Source organism: Passer montanus, unplaced genomic scaffold, assembly GCF_014805655.1.
Source record: "Passer montanus isolate IOZ18808 unplaced genomic scaffold, ASM1480565v1 scaffold73, whole genome shotgun sequence".
NCBI lineage: Eukaryota > Metazoa > Chordata > Aves > Passeriformes > Passeridae > Passer > Passer montanus.
In genome coordinates, this window is record NW_024372481.1 from 1,680,445 (window position 1) to 1,702,295 (window position 21,851).

General features: G+C 55.3%; 1 protein-coding gene across 10 annotated transcripts in view; it reads right to left on the bottom strand.

Moving 5' to 3' along the window:
* Positions 1-21,851, bottom strand: part of KCNT1 (potassium sodium-activated channel subfamily T member 1) — a 79,768-nt gene that overhangs the window by 23,766 nt on the left and 34,151 nt on the right. For 7 of the 10 annotated variants that reach the window (XM_039730757.1, XM_039730758.1, XM_039730756.1 and 4 more), the window contains exon 3: positions 318-397. In XM_039730757.1, coding sequence (XP_039586691.1) covers positions 318-397 — 80 coding nt within the window. Of the gene's footprint in view, positions 1-317; positions 398-6,897; positions 6,940-18,227; positions 18,460-21,851 lie in introns of those variants that run through there. The other 3 variants (XM_039730763.1, XM_039730762.1, XM_039730764.1) reach the window with 3 other exon arrangements.

Consider the following 21,851-nt stretch of genomic DNA (forward strand, 5'->3'; position numbering starts at 1 on the left):
GGCTGTCCCCACAGCCTCAGAGGCACAGCCAGCTTTGTGACAGGGACACTGGCTGCCTGGCACCCCCCTGCTCCCAGCCAGCTTGTCACAGCTGTTTGTCACGCTGTGGCTGTCCCCGGGGAGCAGAGGTGGCAGGAGGCATCCTCTCCTCCCATGCAGAGCATCCCCCAAACCAAGCTGACAGCACCCCGCACAGGAGCCAGGAGGGCTGGGGACACGGGGACAAGGCCACCAGCAGATGGCAATGGCTTCTCATGCCAGGCACGGAGGGTGGCTCTCCCGGCCCGGGCTGGGCTCGGCTCTCCCGGAGCACTCACTCGAGCGCTGGTTCTTGATGAAGAAGAGCTTCAGCCGCTCCTTGAAGGTGTTTTCATTCACGTAGAACTCCACCTGCACCCTGCGGGGAAAGTCCCCAGTGGGGCCATCAGTGGGGTGGCAGGGCAGGAACCCCCGGGAGCCCCCCCAGCCCCGCTGGGTGACCCCACTGACACCCAGAGTGACCAGGCTTGGCCCTGGGCCCCCAGCTGTCCCCGCAGCACCAAGCGAGCCCAGGGACCACCAGAGCAGCCAATGTGACCACCAGGGCCAGCTCTGCTGGGGACCCGGCCTTGGCTGAGGTTCACACACAACCAGCAGAGCCACACACTTCTCCCTTCTCACATTGCACCATGTCCAAAACCTCCCGAAAAGCAGCAGCTCTGGAGCTGCCTCTCCCCGTTTGGCTGCTCCAGCAGAGCAGGAGCTGGCGAGGACAATGTCCCCAATGTTCTCAATGTCCCCAATGTCCCCAATGTCCTGGCTCTGTCCGTGCCCTGCCTCTGCCTGGGGTTGAGAAACGCTCAGCATGGAAGCTGTAAAAAACAATTCCATTGTAAACGGAGAAAATTTCTCTTTGTTGCTAAGATACCACTCTTGGTCATTCCAGAAAAACCCAGGAGCTGCCAACCAACCCCAAACAGCCCCTGCCATCCAGGGCCACCGGGGGTGGCACCAGGGGACGGTGCCAGGGCAGAGCTTCACCTGCCAGGGCACTTCACAGCATCGGGCAGGGAGGAGCAGCAGGTGGGTCTGGAAATTCCCATCCCACCTTCCTTGGCTTCTGCTGCCTCCCCACCCGCAGCCAGCCCCACATTCCAGGGATAGGAGAAAAGCTCCCGGGGCAGGGATGGCAGCAGGGGCTGGGACCTGCATGGAGGCTGTGCAGGTAAAGCAGTCCCAGCCCAGCTCAGCTCTCGTGGCACTTTATAATCGCCTGCAGCCCTTTGCAAAGCCATTATTCATCACCCTAAATCATGCTGCTCCTGCTGAGCACCAGGGAAAAGCCAGAGGCTGCTCCTGCCTCAGCTTTAGTCCGAGCAAGGCAAACTCTGCTCCTCCCTGGCCGGCTGTCCTGGGTTGATTTTATGATGCTTTTATCCCCAGTCGTCTTGTTCTGCTCATACTGAATAATAAGTTTTACACCTTTGAAGGTCTGACAAAGGAGCTCAGTGCCCTGAATTCCCCCACTAGGTGCTTTCAGCAAGCCCAAGGAGCGCTGCTGTCATTGCTCCTTTTCTGACTGCTTCAAGAGGTCACCGAGCCCTCGTCAGTCCAGCCCAGGCACAGACCAAGGGCAGCAAATTCCCGGTGACAGTCACTGCCACCCCTCTCCATCCTGCAGGTGCCAGATCTGACCAGATCCTGATTTATTGGGGAGCAGCTGCTCCTCGCTCTGACACGGAGCAATGAATATTTACCAAACATTCATGCCCAGCTGATCAGGCAGCAAATTGGGAAGGGGTTTTACAAGATCTTCATCTGGGCTCCACCCCAGCTGGCCTGAGGGGTGGGGAGGTGGCCAGAGGGGCTCTGCACCACACCTGGTTCGTGTCACCACGAGAAGGGACAACCCCAGACCCCACTGCAGGGAGACAGCAGGAGAATTTACAAGCCCTGGCTCATCAGCACGATGCTTGAGGAGCAAACAGCGTTAATGCAGAGCCTCAGAGCCCAGCCTTTACACCTGCTAAAATTAATCGTTTCCACAGCCAGACTCGGCAAATCATTTTTCTGTGCCAGGGCATAAATCAGCTGTCACAACTGCTCACAGTGCTGCACACAAGATAATTGCTCCTTCTCCTTATTAAAAATGGCCAGGAAGTGCTGGGAACTGGCTTTCAGCTCCAGACAGCAGCGCTGAGCACCCCATTCATCAGAGTCCCTGAGGATTGAGAGCCTCGAGGAGCCCGAGACTTGAGGGAGCACGATTCCTCTGCCAGACATTTGTCTCGTATCAAAGCAACAAACAGCTGAATAAATCTCTGCCATCAGACAGATGGTTCACTGATCTGCAGAGCTGTGGCCCACCTCGAGACAATGACTGTAATTGCAGATGGATAAAAGGACTAAATGATTAGATCTAACTCTTTATGATAAAGTGGCCCGTGTATTCATCCATCCTGATGGCTGCAGGAAGAAGGAACACTGGGAAAACAATAAAGCAACAAAAAAGCCATGTCTTGACTGGGGGGAACAGGGTGGGTAACACTGCAGAGAGATGAAGAAATAAAAGGATGTGGAGGGAACACGTTCCTGTGCAGACAACCTGCCAAGGCTGAGCCCCAGATCTTTGTGGGGGTCCCACTCTGCAGGTGAATCCAACACCCCACAGCTGAAGGAGGGATGGCTCTTCCCAGGCAGCAGCACCATCCCAAAGTATCAAAGCTCCATTTCCAGCCGAGGGAAGGAGATGACATCACGTAAAATGTACCCTTTAATTTCACTGTCAGGAAGTTAACTGGGAATAGGAATCAAGCAAAACTCTGACTGCATTATTACCACCCCAAAACACATGGTGACAGCTCTGCCTTCGCAGCAGCTCAGCCAGGATGGGGTGCTCAGAGTGTCCCCCCACTGCTGCCATGGCTGGGCATCCTTCCCACCTGGAGCTTCCTTCCCATCCCAGGCCACTCCAAGTGTCCCCAGCCCCACAGCTTCCCCACCTCGCCCCCACTGAACCCCCCCAGGCCATGCAAACAACAATCCTGGTACAAGTTTAGTTGCAGCCCTCTGCTTGGAAGTGTAATTACTGCTATTATGCACTTCATAATGCCTGAGCGACTTCGTTGTCTTTGTTCTGTTATTTATTGTACTTTATTAATCTAAGATTAGAGGCAATTTGTTGTAAGATGATGAGTTCCCAAAAAAAGACACAATAGTTTGTTCAGAAAAGTGCAGGATGAAAGGGCAGGAGGAGCACATCACAGCCCACCAGCATTCAAACAGACACTGAGGGGCACAGCCCCTGCTCCATCCTTCCCATTTCCCCAGAGCTGGGACAGTTCTCTTAAAAAGGAGGAAAACACAACAAAATACAAACCCATACAGGGATTTCTTGTCCCAGGAAACTTCTCAAGGAATTTCTCCCTTCATGTAGCAGGATGCAAGTAAGACTCTCCTGAATTATTTTTTTGGGGGGAGGGGGAAGTACCTAACAAACCAGCAAAACCCCAGAAATCTCTGCAATCCGGTGGGTGCCAGCACCCACCTCTGCCAAGGCAGACCCCACCTCACCCCTCCAGTCCAGCTCAGCTCAGCTGACAGCTCTGCACCCTCCATGCAAACCCACAGGGATCAAACACACAGCAAATGTGGCTGCAGGCACGCTGGGACCACAGAAAGGAGCTGCTGGCCCAGCTGGGCTCCCTGGGCACGGGCTGTGGCACCAGACACAGCTCAGAGGAAGGTGAGGAGCAGGGCTGGCAGCGCAGGTCTGCAGCATTTCCTCTCTCCCAGCAGCCCGAGGAGGCTGTGCAGGATGCTCTGAAGGCACCGTGCCATGGCCAGGCTGCCTCCAGCCCTCGCTCAGCACCGGGAGCAGCCGGTGCCAGCTGGAACCTGAGCAGAGCCAAAATCCTTCTCAAAAAACCCACAAAACCTGCCAGGCTGGGGCTCAGCTACCTGCTGATGACATACCCAGGCAGCTCCAGCCCTCCTGATTCCCTGTGGGTTATTTTTTCCTTTTCCCCCATGATTTTCATGATGTTGATGGGTGTTTGGACACAGAAGCTGCAGCGAGCCGGGTGCCACGGGGCGAGTTGTGTTTGCCATCCTCCTTCCAGCCGGGGTGAGCAGAGGACGGGACAGCTCCAGCCCTGCCCAGACGAGCTCCCAGAGCGGGGTTTGAGGACAGGAATGGGAATTGCCGTGCAGCTGTGTGCACACAGACAGCCTGGGCGCCTGCCAGGGGCAGCCACAGCAGCGAGCTGCCCCCGCGCTAATTGAACAATTACTCAGAGCGGGAGGAACGGCTTCAAACCGGGCCAGGATCGGCTCCAGGGGCTCCTCCTGCCACGCTGCTCCCTCACCGGCCGGGGGATGCTTGGGTTCACCCTCCTGGCAGGGTGATGCCCTGCCCAGGGCTCTGCAGTCTCGGATTCCCAGGGCACCGCGGAGCTCTCCCACTGCGGCAGCTCCTCCGGGGAATCTGGGGCACGTTTTAAACCAGAGAGCACAAAACAGCCAGGGAGGGACGGGGAGCTGGGGCTGGCTGTGCCTGCTCTGCGGGCTGAGCCCTCCTGCCAGCGCTGTGAGCATGGAGGGGAGAGGGGGGATCTCTATCAGAGGGGATTTCAGGTGCTGAGGGGGTACAGGACAGCACTGGGGACACCACAGCAGGGCAGCACGGTCCATAAGGTCAGGTATTGCAAACAGATTGCAAACAGTGACTTGCCGTGACTTTCCTCATCCCACATCCCTTAGCAGGTGAACTGAAGCTGCTCTCCCCCTCATCCCAGAATCCCAGATGATCCTCAGGGATCACAGCAGCACCCAGCCCCGAGGTGCTCAGCAGGTCCCACAGCAGCCTGGGACAGGCAGTGTCACATCCACCATGGCACAGCCACCGTGCCACCATCACAGCCACCGTGGCACTGTCAGAGCCACCATGGCACCACCATAATCACTGTGTCACCATCACAGCCACCATGGCACTGTCAGAGCCACCACGGTACCACCACAGTCATGGTGGCACTGTCACAGCCACCATGCCACTATCACAGCCACCACTACGCCACCACCACAGCCACTGTGGCACTGTCACAGCCACCGTGGCACTGTCACAGCCACCGTGGCACTGCCACAACCCTGACACGGAAGGCAGCTGCCCCTCCTGGCCCCTGCAGCACCAGGAATGATTTCTGTGCTGAGGCTCATCCCAGAGCAGGCCCAGCACAACCCAGTCCCACATCAATAAACGCTGCCCAGGGAGCCAGGATGCTGTGGCACATCTCGCCCCTCAAGCTCAAGGACTCGTTTCTGCAAGGTTTCATGCATTTACCATGGGAATCAATCAGGAAAAAACCCTTCTGTTTTATTATGGAGTGTGATTTTTTTTTTTTTTTTGCCCAAAGAAAGAATTGATATTGCCAACCACTCTGCAGCAAATTAAACCCAGCTGGGTGCAGGTAATGTCATCCTGGCTCCAGCAGTAGTGCTGCAGTTGTATTTTTGGGGGATGAAAAGCAAATTCCAAGCAGTCACTACAGGAAAAATCCCTGCCCAAGAGCAGTTTTGGCCTCCAGGGCCATTTATCTCTCACCATGGCCTGAACTCATCCTGGTGTGCCGGTGGGACAGGGGCTGGCACAGACTGCAGGAAGGGCTCCATGGGCCTGAAGAAATGTAACAAAAGTCTCCTGCTTGACTTTTAGCTCTTTTATACATATATAATTTTTTATTGGGGAGGACATTGCAATGGAAATGGGATTTTTATCGATTCCTCATTCCCTGAAGGCAGCTGTAATCCCTCTCCAACTGTGTTCAGCAGCTGCAGAGCTCATTTCCAGGCACCAAACCAAACACTGGAGGAAACGGACACGCTCAGGGCTTCAAGCTGTAGATAATAAAATACTTTGGGCTGGAGGGACCTTCAAGTTCGTCCTGTTCCACCCACCTTCCACTACCCCAGGGTGCTCCAAACCCTGTCCAACCTGGCCTTGGACACTTCCAGGATGAGGCAGCACCTCCCATCCAAGGTTTGGATGTTCTCATGGCTGGGCAGTGGCACCACTTGCTCCTCAATAAAATAATTATACTTCCAGTAAAGGTTAAAACCCCAAAAGGGAAGCAGCAGTGGATGGCAGGCTGTGCTCCCTTTGGCCTATTTGTTTTGCAACACTGGAGACCGACACTCATGAGTCTGCTCCTGTAATTGCTTGTGCTGATGAATCTGCATTGTTTAATTAGGGCTGTGCATGGAGCTCATCGTTAATGGATAATTGTTGATTTGCTGCTATCATTTCTTCCTCAATAAACTTCTTCTTATTATCCTTTCTTTTAGTTACTGTTAATGAAGTTTTCTTTATACCCTTTTAAAGTTTTGAGCCTTATTTGCCTTCCTCCTAATCCTATCTCACAGCAGGAAATAAATAAATTCTAGTGGGTGCACAGTTCTAGACCCAGCCCAACTTGTCTGTCCCTGGCAGCAGAGAATCCTCCCCACGGTGGGAATTGCTGGAGGATTTGCTGCTCCCATACACAATTCCTGGATGCCCAGAGCAGTAAGGGACAAATCTCGTGTTTATCATCTCCCTTAAAAGCAGGATCATCATGGAACCACGGGCTGGTTGGGGTTGGAAGGGACCTTTAAACGCCACCTGGTTCCACCACGGGCAGGGACAATCCCACTAAGCAAAACCCAATTCCACTAGAGCAGGATGTGCCCAACCCCATCCAGGCTGGCCTGGAGCACGTCCATGGATGGACCATCCACTTAACCCACAGCGACCAGAGCCAAGGCTGAGCTCACTGCCCCAAACACCCCAAATTCCCAGGGTGAGCAGGATCAGCTCCTCCCCAGGGCAAGCCAGGGTCCCTCGTCCCTCCCCGGGGCACCGGGAAACGCAGGAGGAGAACTTACTGTGAGAAGGAGGAATCCACGCTGAAATCCTCGGCGTGAGGCCTACGAGCGAGAGCAGCACAGAGCGTGAGGGAGGGCAGGGCCCGGCCCGGGGTGGCACACGGGGGTGGCACACTGGGAATGTGCCACCGGGAATGTCCCCACTGGGCTGTCTGACTGGGATGTGCCACCAGGAATGTCACACTGGAGCTGCCACACCCAGCAGTGACAGCTGGGATTGTCCCCACTGGGGATGTGCCACAGGGAATGGCACAGCGGGGATGTGCCACCAAGGATATCACACTGGAGATGTCCCCACTGGGGATGTAACACCAGGAATGTCACACCAGGGCTGTCACACTGGGAATGTCCCATCAGGAATGTGCCCAGCACCACAGGGACCAGAGGCCACCCAAGGGCTGAGCCGAGGTCACACCGTGCCTGGGACATATCCCTGCTCAGCTCCCAGTGATGCTCTGCCAATCACAGCCCTTCAAGGACTCGGCTCAGTGGATAAAACCAGGTTTCAGGGCACACCAGGACTGTGCCACTGGGAATGTCCCCACTGGGCCTGTCCCACCAGGGATGGCACACCAGGGATGGCACACCGGGGATGTGCCCCTGGGGTTGTCACAGTGGGGATGTCCCCACTAGGGAGGTCCCCACTGGGGATGTCATACTGGGGATGTGCCACCAGGAATGTCCCCACTGGGCCTGTCACACCAGGGATGGCACACCAGGGATGGCACACCGGGGATGTGCCCCTGGGGTTGTCACAGTGGGGATGTCCCCACTAGGGAGGTCCCCACTGGGGATGTCATACTGGGGATGTGCCACCAGGAATGTCCCCACTGGGCCCATCCCACCAGGGATATCACACTGGGGGTGGCACACTGGAGCTGTCCCCACTGGGGCTGTGCCACCATGGCTGTGCCACCGGGGCTGTCACACCGAGGATGTGCCACTGGGGATGTCCCCACTAGGGAGGTCCCCACTGGGGATGTCATACTGGGGATGTGCCACCAGGAATGTCCCCACTGGGCCCATCCCACCAGGGATATCACACTGGGGGTGGCACACTGGAGCTGTCCCCACTGGGGCTGTGCCACCATGGCTGTGCCACCGGGGCTGTCACACCGAGGATGTGCCACTGGGGATGTCCCCACTAGGGAGGTCCCCACTGGGGATGTCATACTGGGGATGTGCCACCAGGAATGTCCCCACTGGGCCTGTCACACCAGGAATGTCATACCGGAGATGTCCCTACTGGGGATGTTACACCAGGGCTGTCACACTGGGGGTGTCACACTGGGGATGTCACACTGGGGATGTGCCACTAGAAATGTCACACCGGGGATGTCACACTGGGACTGTGCCACCAGAGCAGGCCCACCAGGGATGTACCTGCCAGGGCTGTCACACTGGGAATGTGCCACCAGGAATGTCACACTGGGAATGTCCCATCAGGAATGTGCCCAGCACCACAGGGACCAGAGGCCACCCAAGGGCTGAGCCGAGGTCACACCGTGCCTGGGACATATCCCTGCTCAGCTCCCAGTGATGCTCTGCCAATCACAGCCCTTCAAGGACTCGGCTCAGTGGATAAAACCAGGTTTCAGGGCTGTTTTATGCCTTTTATTTTTTAAATGGTTCTCACAAACTGCCTCGCTGCTCTGCCTCTATCGGTGCCACACCTGCTGCAGGGAAATTGGACTTTGAGGGCTTGGTGCTTTCAGGGATCAGCTGTGCCTCTCCTGGGCTGGTTTTACAGACACGAGTGATGAGCAGAGAAAGAGTAAAAAAATAAAGCAAAAATCAAATCAAATAACAGAGGAACGATGGGGATGATGAGGGGCTCAAGGCAAGGGGAGGAAGAACACAGAGAAAAAGAGAAGGTGGGAGGCAAAGGGCCTGTGCTCATGTACTGTACATCCCACAGACAGACAGACAGACAGCACAGGGCTGTCAAACACAGCAATTCAGGCCGCAAAGCAAAAAAATCCCCTTGTGAACATGATGCTGTCACCAGGACACCCAGGGATGGCTCTGGGTCCCATCTTTAACTGAGCCTGAGCCCTTCCCTGTTCCAGCAGTGCCCTCTCTCCTCTCCTGATTTACTGCGAGCCAGGGACACGGAGAAATATCATCACAGCCAAGGGGGCCACTGCAGACCATAAAGATTTTTCTTGCATTTCGCTTTTGCTTTACAAGTCTGCAGCACTCCAGCACAGTTCAAACTAAATAAAAGCAATAAATTCACATTTCAGCAGCAGCAATGCGAGCCAAAAGGAAGCTGATCCATCCCTCGGCTGCAAGGAGCAGCCTCCCTGGGACAGGATTTATTTTGCTCCTACTCGTGGGCTCTGCTCTGTGCAGACCCCAGGGAGGAGCTCATTGCTCCTTCTCCCATCCCAGGTTGCTCCAAGCCCTGTCCAACGTGGCCTTGGGCACTCCCAGAGATGGGGCACCCTGTGCCAGGGCCTCCCCACCCTCACAGGAAGGATTTCTCCCCCATATTTAATCTAGCCCTGTTTTCTGTCACTGTGAAGCCATTCCCCCTTGTCCTGGCACTCCAGGTCTTTATCCAAAGTCCTCCTCCAGCTCTTTGGAGCCCCTTTACTGGAGGATCTCCCCAGAGCCTTTTCTTCTCTGGGCTCAGCTCCTGCCCTGCTCCCTCCTGCCATTCCCCCCTCTTCCCTGCTCATTTCCAGCTGTCTCCTGGAGCATTAATTCCCACCAAAGTGGGCTCCTGTGGCACCTCTCACAGCAGGGACAAGCCCTGGGGTGGCTCTCCAGCTGAGCTGTGCCTCGAGCAGCCCTGGCATTTATTGCTGCCCAGCAGCCCGGGTTCTCTGCAGCTGCAGAGCCCGGGGAAGGAGCCTGAGCTGGCAATTTCCCTGCAGCTCAATTGGATTATCCCACACTAGCAGCAGGGGCTGCTCGGGCCCCTGGCCTGCCTCTGCTTTGAGCAGTGGCCTTTCCTGCCTCGCAGGGATGTTTATGGGCAAAGAATTAGCAAATGATTTGGTTTTCTCCTAATCTGGTGCCAGCTGGCAGCCGGGAAGGGTGGGGGAACAGGAGCTAATTCCAGAGCAGCCCTCCTGAAAGCCAGACAGCAAAGGCACAAAACCACACAGGTCAGGGGGTCCTGCAGAACAGGAAGGTTCTGGAGTACTCAGCCAGGGAGATTCCCAGGATTCCTTCCTCCCAAATCCATGGGCTCAGCAGGACAATAAACACCTCACTCACATGGAGGCGTCACAGACAAAAGGGATTCCAAATTCACGGACAGATGTAAACCTCCCCAAGGGTGGCTTTGGCCACTCTGTGCCGTGGTTAAAACACAAGCAATAAAATAACCTCTTTTTTTGGTTACAAAAAGATGCTTTTGGCTCCCAAATGAGTGAAACTTGTTATGCTGGTCACAGAGGCAAGAAGTGATTTGAGGTATCCCACTGAAACCTCTCCTTCTTCCCACCAGGCACCCAAATTCTCACCAACAGTCCAGCTGCTGAGGAAATATGGAGATTTCTCCAAGAAAATTAAAAATCATTCCAAATCTCATCTGGAAAACAGCCATTTTCCAGATCCCAAAAACACTTTAACAGTGATTTACAACATACAGAACCTAAGCCACTTAATGGAGTCAGAAAGGTTACACTGGCTTTTAATGTGTTTTAGATAATCTACTTCAAATTGACCTTTTTATTTCATCCAGATCTGGCTCCATGAGAGCAGACAAACCTCAGCTCACCTCATTCCCATGGAAAACAACGACAGCACAGGCAGCCAAAGGACCCTCACCCCGCTGCAGGCTCCAGGGGCTGGGAGAGCAGAGCTGTGCCCACACAGGGCAAGCTGAGGCTCCTCGGTGCTGCCAAGCACCCACCACCATGCCAGGCTGCTGGCTGGCACCAGCAGCACCTCCAGACAGAGCAGCAGAGCAGGGAAGGGTGGGAGAAAGGAGAGGAGCAGAGCAGGGAAGGGTGGGAGAAAGGAGAGGAGCAGAGGGGGAAGGAACTTCTTGGATGCTCCAGAGACAGGTCTGCCCCCACCTTTCAAGCTCCAGCCCCTGACAAAAGGGGAAGGCTTTATTAGAAGGTGAGGAGACAAAGGCACATTTATTATTAGAACAAAGCCATAATAAAGCTTGCTTATGTAAAAGAGAGAGCAATCACCTGCCCACCCGTGCTGGAGGCAGCTCCTCGGCTGAGCAGCACCTTCCACCTCATCCTGCCTCCTCAGCTCTGGCTCCAGCTCCTCCCAGCAAAGGCAGGCCCCCCCTGAGCTGGGCACAGCACCCCTGGGCTCCAGCACCCCAAGGACTGAGCCAGCAGAACCAGCTCCTTCTCTCCAGGGGGAAGGCAGCCCCAGCTCTCCTCCAGCTCTGCCAGGGCACTGAAGGACCTGGGGGGCATTTAGCTCCTGTGCCTCATGCAGATAATTTGAGGCTAAGTGCTGTCCCTGTGTTGCTCCGGGATGCTCAGAGGGAGAGAGGAGCACAGCACAGCAGCAGCTCCGCCCGGCTCACACAGGGACTTGTTCCCTCCCAGCAAACTCTGCTCCTTACACCACCGTCTCCTGAATTTTTGGTAAATGAAGAGCATTAAAAATTCACTTCTGGTGGTGCATTTCCTATTCAATTTACAGCCATCCCTTCCAAACAAACAAACAAACAACATTCATGCCATACCTTGAAGCCTCTGGAAGTTGCAGACACAAGTAATGACCTGCCAACGCTGCTCCTGGCTTCAGGCTGCTTTAATAACCACTTGCAAGGCTCACAGGCACTTCAAGACCAAGGTGGAAAGGTATTAAATCTGATGAGTTTTTTCCCTGGCTCTGGGAAGGATTTAATGCCTTTTCACCCTGATGTGGAAATGCCTTCAAGGCAGGGTCAAAGCAGGGGGGTGAAGATGAGCCAAGCAAGGTAAGAGCCTGGGGAGGCTTCCCAGAGCAGCGTTCATGCTCTAGAGACAGGAGCTGCACCACGGTTCCTACCATACTGACAGTGAGAAACTCAGCCCAAAATAGCCTGATGTGAGAAGGACAGATGGGAGGAGATGAAAAAAGAAAGTAAAGAGGGGGAGAAGGAACAAGGAAGGGGAAAGTGAGAGGAAGAGGCACACTGCTCACAAAGCCCTGTGAGAGGGGAGGGGAGGGAAGGGCAGCTCCCCTGCTGCTGGGGATGGAGCAGGGATGACCCCAGGGAAAGGGCTTGAGCCTCAGCACCCCTGGTGGGGAGGAACTCAGCCAGATGGGCTGGTGGGCACCTGGAAAATCCACCAGCAGCTGCAGGGGTGCCACAGGGACGGGCTGGCACTGGAGCATCCTCACAGGCAGAGAGCCCAGCAAGAGTGGGCCCAGCAGCCTCCCTGGGGTGCTGCTGCTTCAATCACAGGAGTGTTTTTCCTTGGCATTCCTCTGCAAAAGCCATATCCTGGTGAAACACAGAAAGTTTGGGAAGCAGCAGGCGCCGTGCCAGAGGCGCAGCAGCGCTCGCTGTTCCCAGCCCCGTGTCCAGCCTGGCCTCTAGTTGCCTTCCAGAAAGCTGTGCCTCTCCCAGAACCAGCCACGGATTCACTGAGGTTGGAAAGGACCTCTAAGGTCATCAAATCCATCATCAAACCTTGCCTCCAGCACTGCCAAGCCCACCACTGAGCCATGCCCCACAACCACACATCATTCAGATCCCTCCAGGCAAGGGGACTCCACCTATGCCAGGGCTGGACAACCCTTTTAGTGAAGAAATGTTGTCCCAAATTCAACTTAAATCTACCCTGGCACAACTTGAAGCCATTTCCTCTTATCCCATTGATTTCTTGGAAGAAGAGGCCGATCCCACCTGGCTACAAGGTAGATGGAGAGGGCAGGCACTGCCAAGCCTGGGCAAAAAGGCCCTGCAGATGCTCAGGCTGCTCTGACACACAGCTCCCTGCCCTTGCTAATGAGCCAAACGAGTCCCTGCAGTCCTGCCAAGTGACTGATCCTTGTGGGGAAGGAGAGTGGGCAAGTTTGGAGGTGGGATGTGAGACCCTGGTGTGCCACAGACCCCCATGGCCCACTCAGAGGAGTGCCACTCTTACAGCAAGCAGGAAAGGCTCCCCTGAGGGAGGAACATGCCAATCCCCATGCCCTGATGGGACCTGATGGGGATGAGGATCCCAAAATAAGCAGAGCAGCAGCCCAAGCGCGAGTGCTGAGCGTGGCATCCTTAGGTGAGGATCGTGTCTGCCTGTCAGGGCTATGTAGGGCACCGAGATCCTCAGCGCTGCTGGCGGCTCCCCAGGGCCGTGGGAGGAGAGCTCAGCCCTTCCAAACCTCAGCCTGCTCCCCCCAGCACCCAGCCGGGGGCTGGCATCGCCCCGTGCCCACAGGGCAAACCCTTCCTGCAGGCCTGGCTTTGGGAGATGGGCACCACAGGCACAGAAACAGCCAAAACACTTCTGGAAGCTGGAGGGAGCTCAGGGCTGAGCCCTGCCTGGGACACGGCCATGGCACTGCTGTCCCTGCAGAGGAGAGGCCACAAGGCTGGGAGGATGAGCAGAGCTGGGGCCCACCCAGCACTTTGAGGCAGTTTCAGCAGCTCTGGGGCAGGGAAAGAAGGAGCCAGGCTCAGGCCCCAACTCTGCAGCCTGGGGAGGAATCAGCCATGCTGAGGAACGGCTCTGCTGGGAGTGAGGGATGGTGGCTGTCACTCCCTGAGCTGTCACCAGGGTTTGGGATGGTGTCCTGATCACCAGGATCCCTGCATCTGCATATGGCCCCCATAGCTGAGCCCAGCACTGAGCCCCCTGCCTGAAAACACCCTCAGCATCCCCCAGAGAAACACCCAGAAGAGTCAGCAGCGGCCTGACAGAAGAGCCAAGGGAAGCACAGCCACGCTGGCAGGAGAGCTGGTGCTCAGCCCTCCCTGGGGACAGCAGGCACAGACCCAGGGAGGGCTGGGTGCTCTGACCCCAAGGCTGGCAGACGCTCCAGCGTGGGCACAGACCAGCAGGCTGCCAGCAAACAGCAAAGCCCACAGCAAAGCCCAGTGCCCTGCACCCAGAGACCCCCAAAAACACATCCCAGCCCAGCCCAGCACAGCCCAGCACATCAAAGGCAAAGAGCTCCATGAGCAAAACGTGTCAGACCCCCCAGATTCTGTTTCAGATCTCCACAAAGGCTCCCCCAGCCGTGCTGGGCCTGCCCTCCCTCACCAAGTGACACTGGTGGCCCCAGCTCAGGGAGAGCAGTGCAGGGGCCAGGTCTGGCACAGAGCAGCCTGACACCTCCAGCCTCAGCCTGCTCGGATTTCTGGCACAAACCCTCATCCCCAGCCAGCAGAGGAGCAGCAGAAGAGCCAAGGCTGGAGCTGGGCAGGGGTGGGCAAACCCCACACAGGGGATGCCCCTGGCACAGCGTTTCTCCTGCACAAAACCACCTCACCCAGAGCTGAGGCAGCAAACCAGCACGTGGCATCTGCTGAGGACAGAGAGAAGGCTCTGAAAGGCCTTTGCTGGAAGAAGCTTTTGTTAAAGAAACGTTAAAAATAAATAAATTGACTTCTTGTCCCTGCAGGAGGGAATTCCCAGCACAGCAATGGTTCAGCAGGGAATTGTGTCCTGTGGAGAGCCTCACCTGGAGAGCTCCTGCAGGCACTGAGTGGCTGCAGTGGTTGCACTGGCCACACTGACCCCTCTGTGGTTCATTTGTGTGCAAGTGTCAGGCAAAAAAACCACATTTAGCAAGTCCTGTTTGTTAATACCAGGCTGCCCCTGAGGGGGAGCAAATATCCATTGGTCAGAAATTCTATTTTCAGACACATTTGGGTGAGTTCCTCACTCTCTGGAGTGCTTTACCTCCCAGAACCTCACATTAAGCTCAGCCTAGCAGAGTGCTGCTCTTTCCATGAGGAGACCTCAGCCCCTTGTTGACTGTAACAGGGCAGAAGCAGAGTCCCATTTATTCCTGCCAAAAATATCCAAACTGAGAGACGAGGCAAGGCTGTGGGGGGTGGGAGAGCGCAGCCTGAAGGAGAAAGGAAGGGAGGGAAGGATCCAGCTGCTGCCCTGGGCTGCCCCAGGGGAATGGAGCAGCCAGATCCTCTGGGACACACTGCAAAGAGGGAACAAGATGCAGCAAGGGAGCAATTATTCACCTGAGAATGAGCAAACCCAGCACCCAAAAAAGCTGAGAAATGTCCAGTGAGATGTTCAAAACTCAGCAGGACTGGTCCTGAGCCAGCTGGGACAACTTGAAAGCCAGTCCAGCTTTGGAGCAGAGCCCTCCAGGTCCTGTCCAAGCCCAGCTCTTCTGCAATGCTAATCCTCCTCCCAAAGCTCAGCAGCTCACAGCTCTGCCCCCAGCAGCTCCACAAACACAGCTGAAGGAGCTGGGGGGGCCCAGGGGGCAGGGAGGGGACACAGAGCCCTGCCAAGGGCTGGGGCAGAGCGTCCAAAGCAGACCCAAAGGGGAATGTTTGCAATCCCTCCGGAGTCCCAGTGTGCCCTGGGACAGGCAGTGGTCAGAGCTTCCCCTGCTTCCAGCAGAGCTGCACAAACAGGACATGGCTCTCTCCTAAAAACCCCTGTTTGTGTTTTTAAACCCACACCTCAGGTGCTGCACCGGTCCCTGAGATGGGATCCAAACAGATGTTTGCACATCCTGCCCCCTGCCAGCAGCTCCTAACCAAACACAGCGTGCAGCTCTGCTTCCCCTCACACCTTTCCCTTTCAGTCCCCCAGCACAAGGGACAAACCTGCCCCAGGAACAGCCTGGCGGAGGGAACAGACTCGGCCTCTCCTGGCTGCTTCCAGTCACTGTCACCTGGTGCCAGGGGAGGCTCAGTGCCCAGGCAGCTGGTCTGCACGCCCAGGAGGCTCCCAGTCCCATCCCCATCTCACTCTGTGTGCAATCCCTGGCACACAGAAAGAACTCCAAGCCTCTTTCCTGGAGGATACTTCCACATGGGCAGCCTGGGCTGGTCCCACCCCACCTGCAGGTCAGCAGACACAGGAAAATATCCCTGTCCTGAACTCCCAGGGGCAGTCCTGAATTCCCCTTTTTGCTCCCAAGCTGTGGAGTGAATTTTCCCTTCAGATGAATTCAAATCCTTTCCTCCTGTTTTGACTGGGAACCCCTAAAATCTTTGAGATGCTGCAGTGACTCAGAGACAGAGTAAGGAGGTAAATAAAGTAGGTGAGAATAGATTTCCCTGGCTTCAATCATCAGCAGGAATCATTTGCATCCTGAGAACACCCTGTAACACTCATCTCCTTCCACCATCACCTGGAAATTCACTCCCAGCTCCCAGGGACAATTGTCTGACTGGGTAACGCTGCTGGAGTCTGGCTTTGGGAGACACAGAGCGTCTCAAACTCGCTGCTCATCCCTTCCAAAGCCATCTTCCTGCCCTTGCTGCAGCAGGGGAAGAGAAGTGCACAAATCTCAGCCTCAGCTGCCAACTCATGGTTGGGCAGCAGTGCCCAGGGGAGGAGGAGATCCTGGCAGTCAGGAATCCAGACACCGCAGGCTGCGGCTGCCAGGGCTCTGCCAGGGGTGTCAAAGTGTTCCACCAACTTCCCCACCTCACAGCAGCAGCCTCTTACAGCACAACTGCAGCAAATCACTTGAAATTCCCGTGAAACCCAGGGAATTGGGTCTCTACACAGCCCTGGGGCACCTTCTCTCGAGGGTCCACCACAACACCGCAGTGATGCCATTTGTGGAATTGCTGCCCTCCAGATCCTTGCAGCATCCCTGCTTTGTGCTGTGGTCCCACAGAAAGGAGGATCAGCCCTGGGATGAAGGTTTGGCACCCCGGACTTGGGCAGGAATCCACCAAGCTCCTCCTGGATGTTTAATCAGTGCTGATCAGTGGGATGAGTTTGTAGCTGTCTCCCAGTTGTGTTTCTCTGGCCCCTACACATCTGGTTTGCCCACTGACCCTGTCCTGAGGGGACACCAGCAGGACTTGGAAGAGCACAGAGAGGAAGCAGTCTTGCTCCAAAGGCTCTGCCCGCAGTGGTGCCCAGGATGTGCCCTCAGAGATTCAGGTACCCCAGGACAGGTCCAGCTTTGGTGCCTTTTTGCAGCAATGAAAACAAGGCACCAAACCAGACCACAAACAGTGGGAGCAGACCCAGACTGCCAAAAACATTCTGAGACCACGCCAGCTCCAGGGATTTAGTCCCACGATGCCCATCTGAGCCTTTACACGTGTAAACCCTTGCCTGGCAGAGTCAGAGGTTCTGGTGGGCCACCCAGGGTTTGCCCACCAGAACCCCAGCACCAGAGCCCTGTGGAGAGCTGGCACAGCACACCAGGGACTCACACTCCAGCTCATCAGCGAGCCAGGACTCTGCCTCCCAGACCTGGAGACTGAAGCATGTGCCCGGCACGGCTCGGCAGCGCCGGCGCTCCCCAGCGCACACCTCCCTGCTCGGCTTCCCCGGCGGGCACCACAGCTGCTGCTGCTGGCTCCGTGCCACCCTCCCCCCAGACATGCCAAGAGGCAGAAGCCGAGGCGTTAATTCACTCCAGCCTAAAGCCAAACAAGTAAAATTCCCCCTGAGCAGGAGCTTCCCTGCCGTGCCCGTTTGCACCAAATCACACCCTGGGAGACATACAGTACACAGTCACAGGTGAGGCAGCATGGATGGGCTGAAAGGCTGGGTAGGTGGTGGGAAAGGATGAAACAGAAAATGGAACGAACAGAAGGAGAGCTGAATTAGTGACATTTGCATCCTCATCGTAACTAGGGGACCTGGCTCCTTCTGAATCACTGAAATCCCAGCGCAGCGCAAAGCGTTCTCCTCCTCCTGAAAAACAGCTCCTTCCTCGCCCTACACTCAGCTCTGGGCTTGCAGGAAGGCTGCAGCATTTCCTATGGCAGCTTTTTTTTTTTTTTAATATTGCAGTTACAAATGAATTATTGCTCAGATGGGGGACTGAGCATCTCTCCTGCCACACAAACATGGTGCTAGTGCACAGTGCGTGCCGTGGCGTTAGCAGTGTAAATAAGCTCGGGGTTTAGACTGCACAGGGAAGGTGCAGTGCAAGTTAACAGAGGTGTGTGGCAGCCCCATGGTCTCAGGCTGCCATTCAGACATGCTTTAGGCATATAAAAAATAAAAAATCAAGCGGCACCTATAAAAAATTTAAAGGAACTGGTTTCCTCCTGCTCCATCTCCCTATTTCATAACACAACTTTAGAGCTGGCGTGGCTCTTTAACACAGCTCTCCGAAGGATTTGATCCACCACCCCTCCAGCCCGTGGAGGCACTAATCCTCTCCCTCTCATTTAAAAGATAAAAGGTGCTGCCTCCCCCCCGGCCTCCCCACGCAGCACTGCAGTCCTGCAATACCTTTGTCCGACATCACTCCCCATGGATCCCATCCTCCGCGACGGTAACAAGGGGCTCACCCCGTGGACATCTTCTGTCGTGGCTGGTGGGACAGTTTTGACGTGGGAATTGCTCTCTGAAGGGGAATTCTTCAGCTTGGCTCATGCCATCCTGCGAGGCTTGGCTGCCTCTGTGACTCCCTCCTGTTTCCCCCCTGAACTCTCTCATACATAGCAATCCTCACCGCAATCAGTTTAGAGCTGTCGGCACGTACCATCTCCTTCCTTCTTCCCTCTCCCCAGCCACGGCTGCTCAGTGGAACAATCCTGCCCTGTGCATTTATTTTGGTAGTGAGGGGAGTCAAGGCAAACTCTCTGGCCTTGCTGCTGCAACAAATTTGGTGCAAAACCGCCGAGAAAACGTCCACGATGCAGAAATCTCTGAAAAGGCTTTGTTTGCTAAATAATGAAATTGCCTTGCCTGACTCTGTCAAAAGAAGGATTGCACTGCTCTTATCACCACAGGCAGGGCAGGGGCTGGAGGATTATTTTTTCCCCATTGCTGTTTTTTGGTAGCAGCATGAGGAGGAGGAAGCTATTTTATCTCATTCCTCTGTGTACAGAGCAGCGTGCACACTGCGTGCCAGGGAACAGACTCAGCAGGTTTGGCTCTCTCAGCCACCAAGCAGCAGAGCCCTGTCCCCTCCTGAATGCATCCACTGGGAAGCAGGCAGAGAGGAGCTGGCTGCTGATCCCTCAGAGCAGCCAGCAGGGCTCAGTTCCTGCTCACCTGGCCAGGCAGGTGCATGGCACCTGGCCCACAGTGACTCACGTTTCCCTCTTCAGGTGACAGCAAAAGCTGCTGCTCCTTCAGCACTCTCAGCATTGATTTCTCTAGATATCCAACAGAAAAGGGAATTCACCATGGCCAGGGGAGAGCTGAGCTGGAGAGAACACCTGAGTGCACAGGTGGGGTTGGAAAGGCCTGGGGGAAAGGGTCGTGTGTGCTTCCCTCTTTTGGGAATGCCACCAGTCCAGAGCTGCTCCTGCTGTGCTGGCAGCCAGGAACAAAAAGCAAACTGAAGGTGCCACAGCCGGGGTGTGGCGCGGGGCTCAGCACCACGGACAGCAGTGCCACCACGGCACCGCAGCGTCACTGTCACCCAGCTCCTGCCGTGTCACCCCAGCGTGCCACCCCCACCCCAAGCGGTGCCAACACATCCCAGCAGGGCTGCCCCACAGCCCAGCCCCACTGCAAGGCCGTGCTGCCCCTCTGCAGGCTGGAAATAAAGAATAAATTCACTGATGGTCATCACGCCATGGCCTAAACCAATGCGAAAAATCAGGTTCCATCACAGGATTCCTTTCAATGTTTTTGTACAAAAAGTCAAGGTATTAACTGGAAGGGTCCTGCCAGAGCCTGGGACCTGCAGCTGTGACAGGGCTGGCTGGCAGAGCAGGGCAGGAGCTGCCCTGGATGGGAATTCTGGGATCCAAGTACTTTCCCCTCAGAATGAAAAGCTGACAATTCCCCTTGGCACAGCTCCATGCCCTAACCACACCTTCCATCCCCCTGCCAGGCTGTCAGAACACCCAGAATCACCATCCTGTGCCAAATGCTGGGAAGAAAAGGGCAGTCCCTGTTTCCTCTCTCTGCCAGGAGCTGCCAGGCACGCTGAGCTCTGCGCTCTGCTCTTCCCCAGCATCAGCACCCAGCCATCATTTGCCCCATGGCACAAAGCCAGTCCCCAAAATTCCCATTTCCTGTTAACCAAATCCTGGTTTCCCTGCTCACAGCGTTATTTCTTAATGGGATTTCACCATCTGACATACTTTGTTTCTGCATTTTGGAATGCAAAATGGATAAAAACCCGCAGCCCTTTTCTTATTGTGCCAGCTTTCAGCGCACATTTCATTTCTTGTTTTGCCTCGAAATGATTCATTAGCTCAATACATTAATTTTCCACCCAAGTCATTCCTTTCTGCTTCATGCTTTGATTCAGACTCTTCAGCTTATTGCTCCACATCTCCTTACTTCAGGGTGCTGTCCTCAAACATCAAATATAATCTGTCAGCCCTCTGGGCTGGAGTGTGCCCTGATAAATCCTCCTGGACCACAGAGCTACTGGGATGGGGCAATCAGGTGTCTCTTTTTGGATGAATTCTACATTCTATTGTATTCCTAACTGCAGAAGAACATTAATTTTAGGCTTGAGATTAGATGTGAAAAGGGGCTTAGGCTTGAGTTATTCATCTCAGCACTAATGCCCTCACACAGCAGCAGGAACAGAAGAGGGATTAGGGAAAGACCTGGGGAATTTTAACAGAACATATAAACTCTCCTGTCATCCTTGTGCTGTGCAGAAGGTGACAAAAACCACCAAGAGCCCCGTGAGGAACTCAGACCCTGCCCACAGAAGCCTCTCCATGAAGTCACCTTTTCCATCAAGCATTTAAACACAAACCAAGAGAGGAAAACCAGAGAGAGGGGACTGATCTGACCCCAGGCCACGAGAAACTGCAGCCAGGGCTGTGGGTCAGAGGAAATGAGGCTGTGGGTTCCCTTTCTGGGGAGAGCAGAGCTGAGCAGAACCTCTGCCAGCCCAGCTGATCCCTCGGAGCGCCCAGCCCTGCCCTGAGGTGCCAGAGCAGCTCCCGTGCTGTGCTTCCAGCAGAAAACCTCCTCTCTCACAATGCAGCATGGCCCCCACTTGACCTGCAGACCCAGAGCCAAACCCTCCCTCCTCTCTCAGAATGCAGCGTGCTCCCCACTTCACCTGCAGACCCAGAGCCAAACCCTCCTCTCTCAGCAAAGCAGCGTGCCCCCCACTTCACCTGCAGACCCAGAGCCAAACCCTCCTCTCTCACAATGCAGCGTGCTCCCCACTTCACCTGCAGACCCAGAGCCAAACCCTCCTCTCTCACAAGGCAGCGTGCTCCCCACTTCACCTGCAGACCCAGAGCCAAACCCTCCTCTCTCAGCAATGCACTTCACCTGCAGACCCAGAGCCCAGCAGCCTCTCCCCTCCTGCCCCCCCAGCCCAGAGTGCTGCTGTGTCCAGAGGAGCAGGGGTGAAGCAGAAACTGCGAGCACAGGCAGCCCAGCACACCCAGAACACTCCCTCTGGCAGGGAAACAGCCTGTTCCTAGAAAGAGCCGTGCCTGTCACCTGAGCCAGCTCTGCAGGGACATCCCCAGTGCCTCTGCCCAGGGGACACAGCACTGAGCTCCACATGGAGCTCCTGGTTTGTACAGCACGCCCTGAGAGGAGCCCAGGGGGGAAAACCAACCAAACACAACCTCGGCAACATCAAAGCCCAAATAAGAATTTCCTCAGGTCCAGAAGCATTTCCCGGGCCAGCTGAATGCCAACCATCTGACTGCAAGCCAGGAAATGGATGTTTAATTTTAGTTTGAGAGCCCATTACAAAGTGCTGATTTCTCATTTCAGCATCTACATTAGGCAGAGACCACTGCTGTGCCGGGGGCTGGAGAGGTGGCTGGGAATTGCTGAGCAGCAGTTGCAGGGGTAATAATATTGCAGAAAATAAGATTATGAAAGAAGCAGATTCCTCACTGCTCTTAATTGAATCCACAGCAACTGCATTGTTAAATATTCTCCCTTTTATCCAGGCCGCTTTCAGTG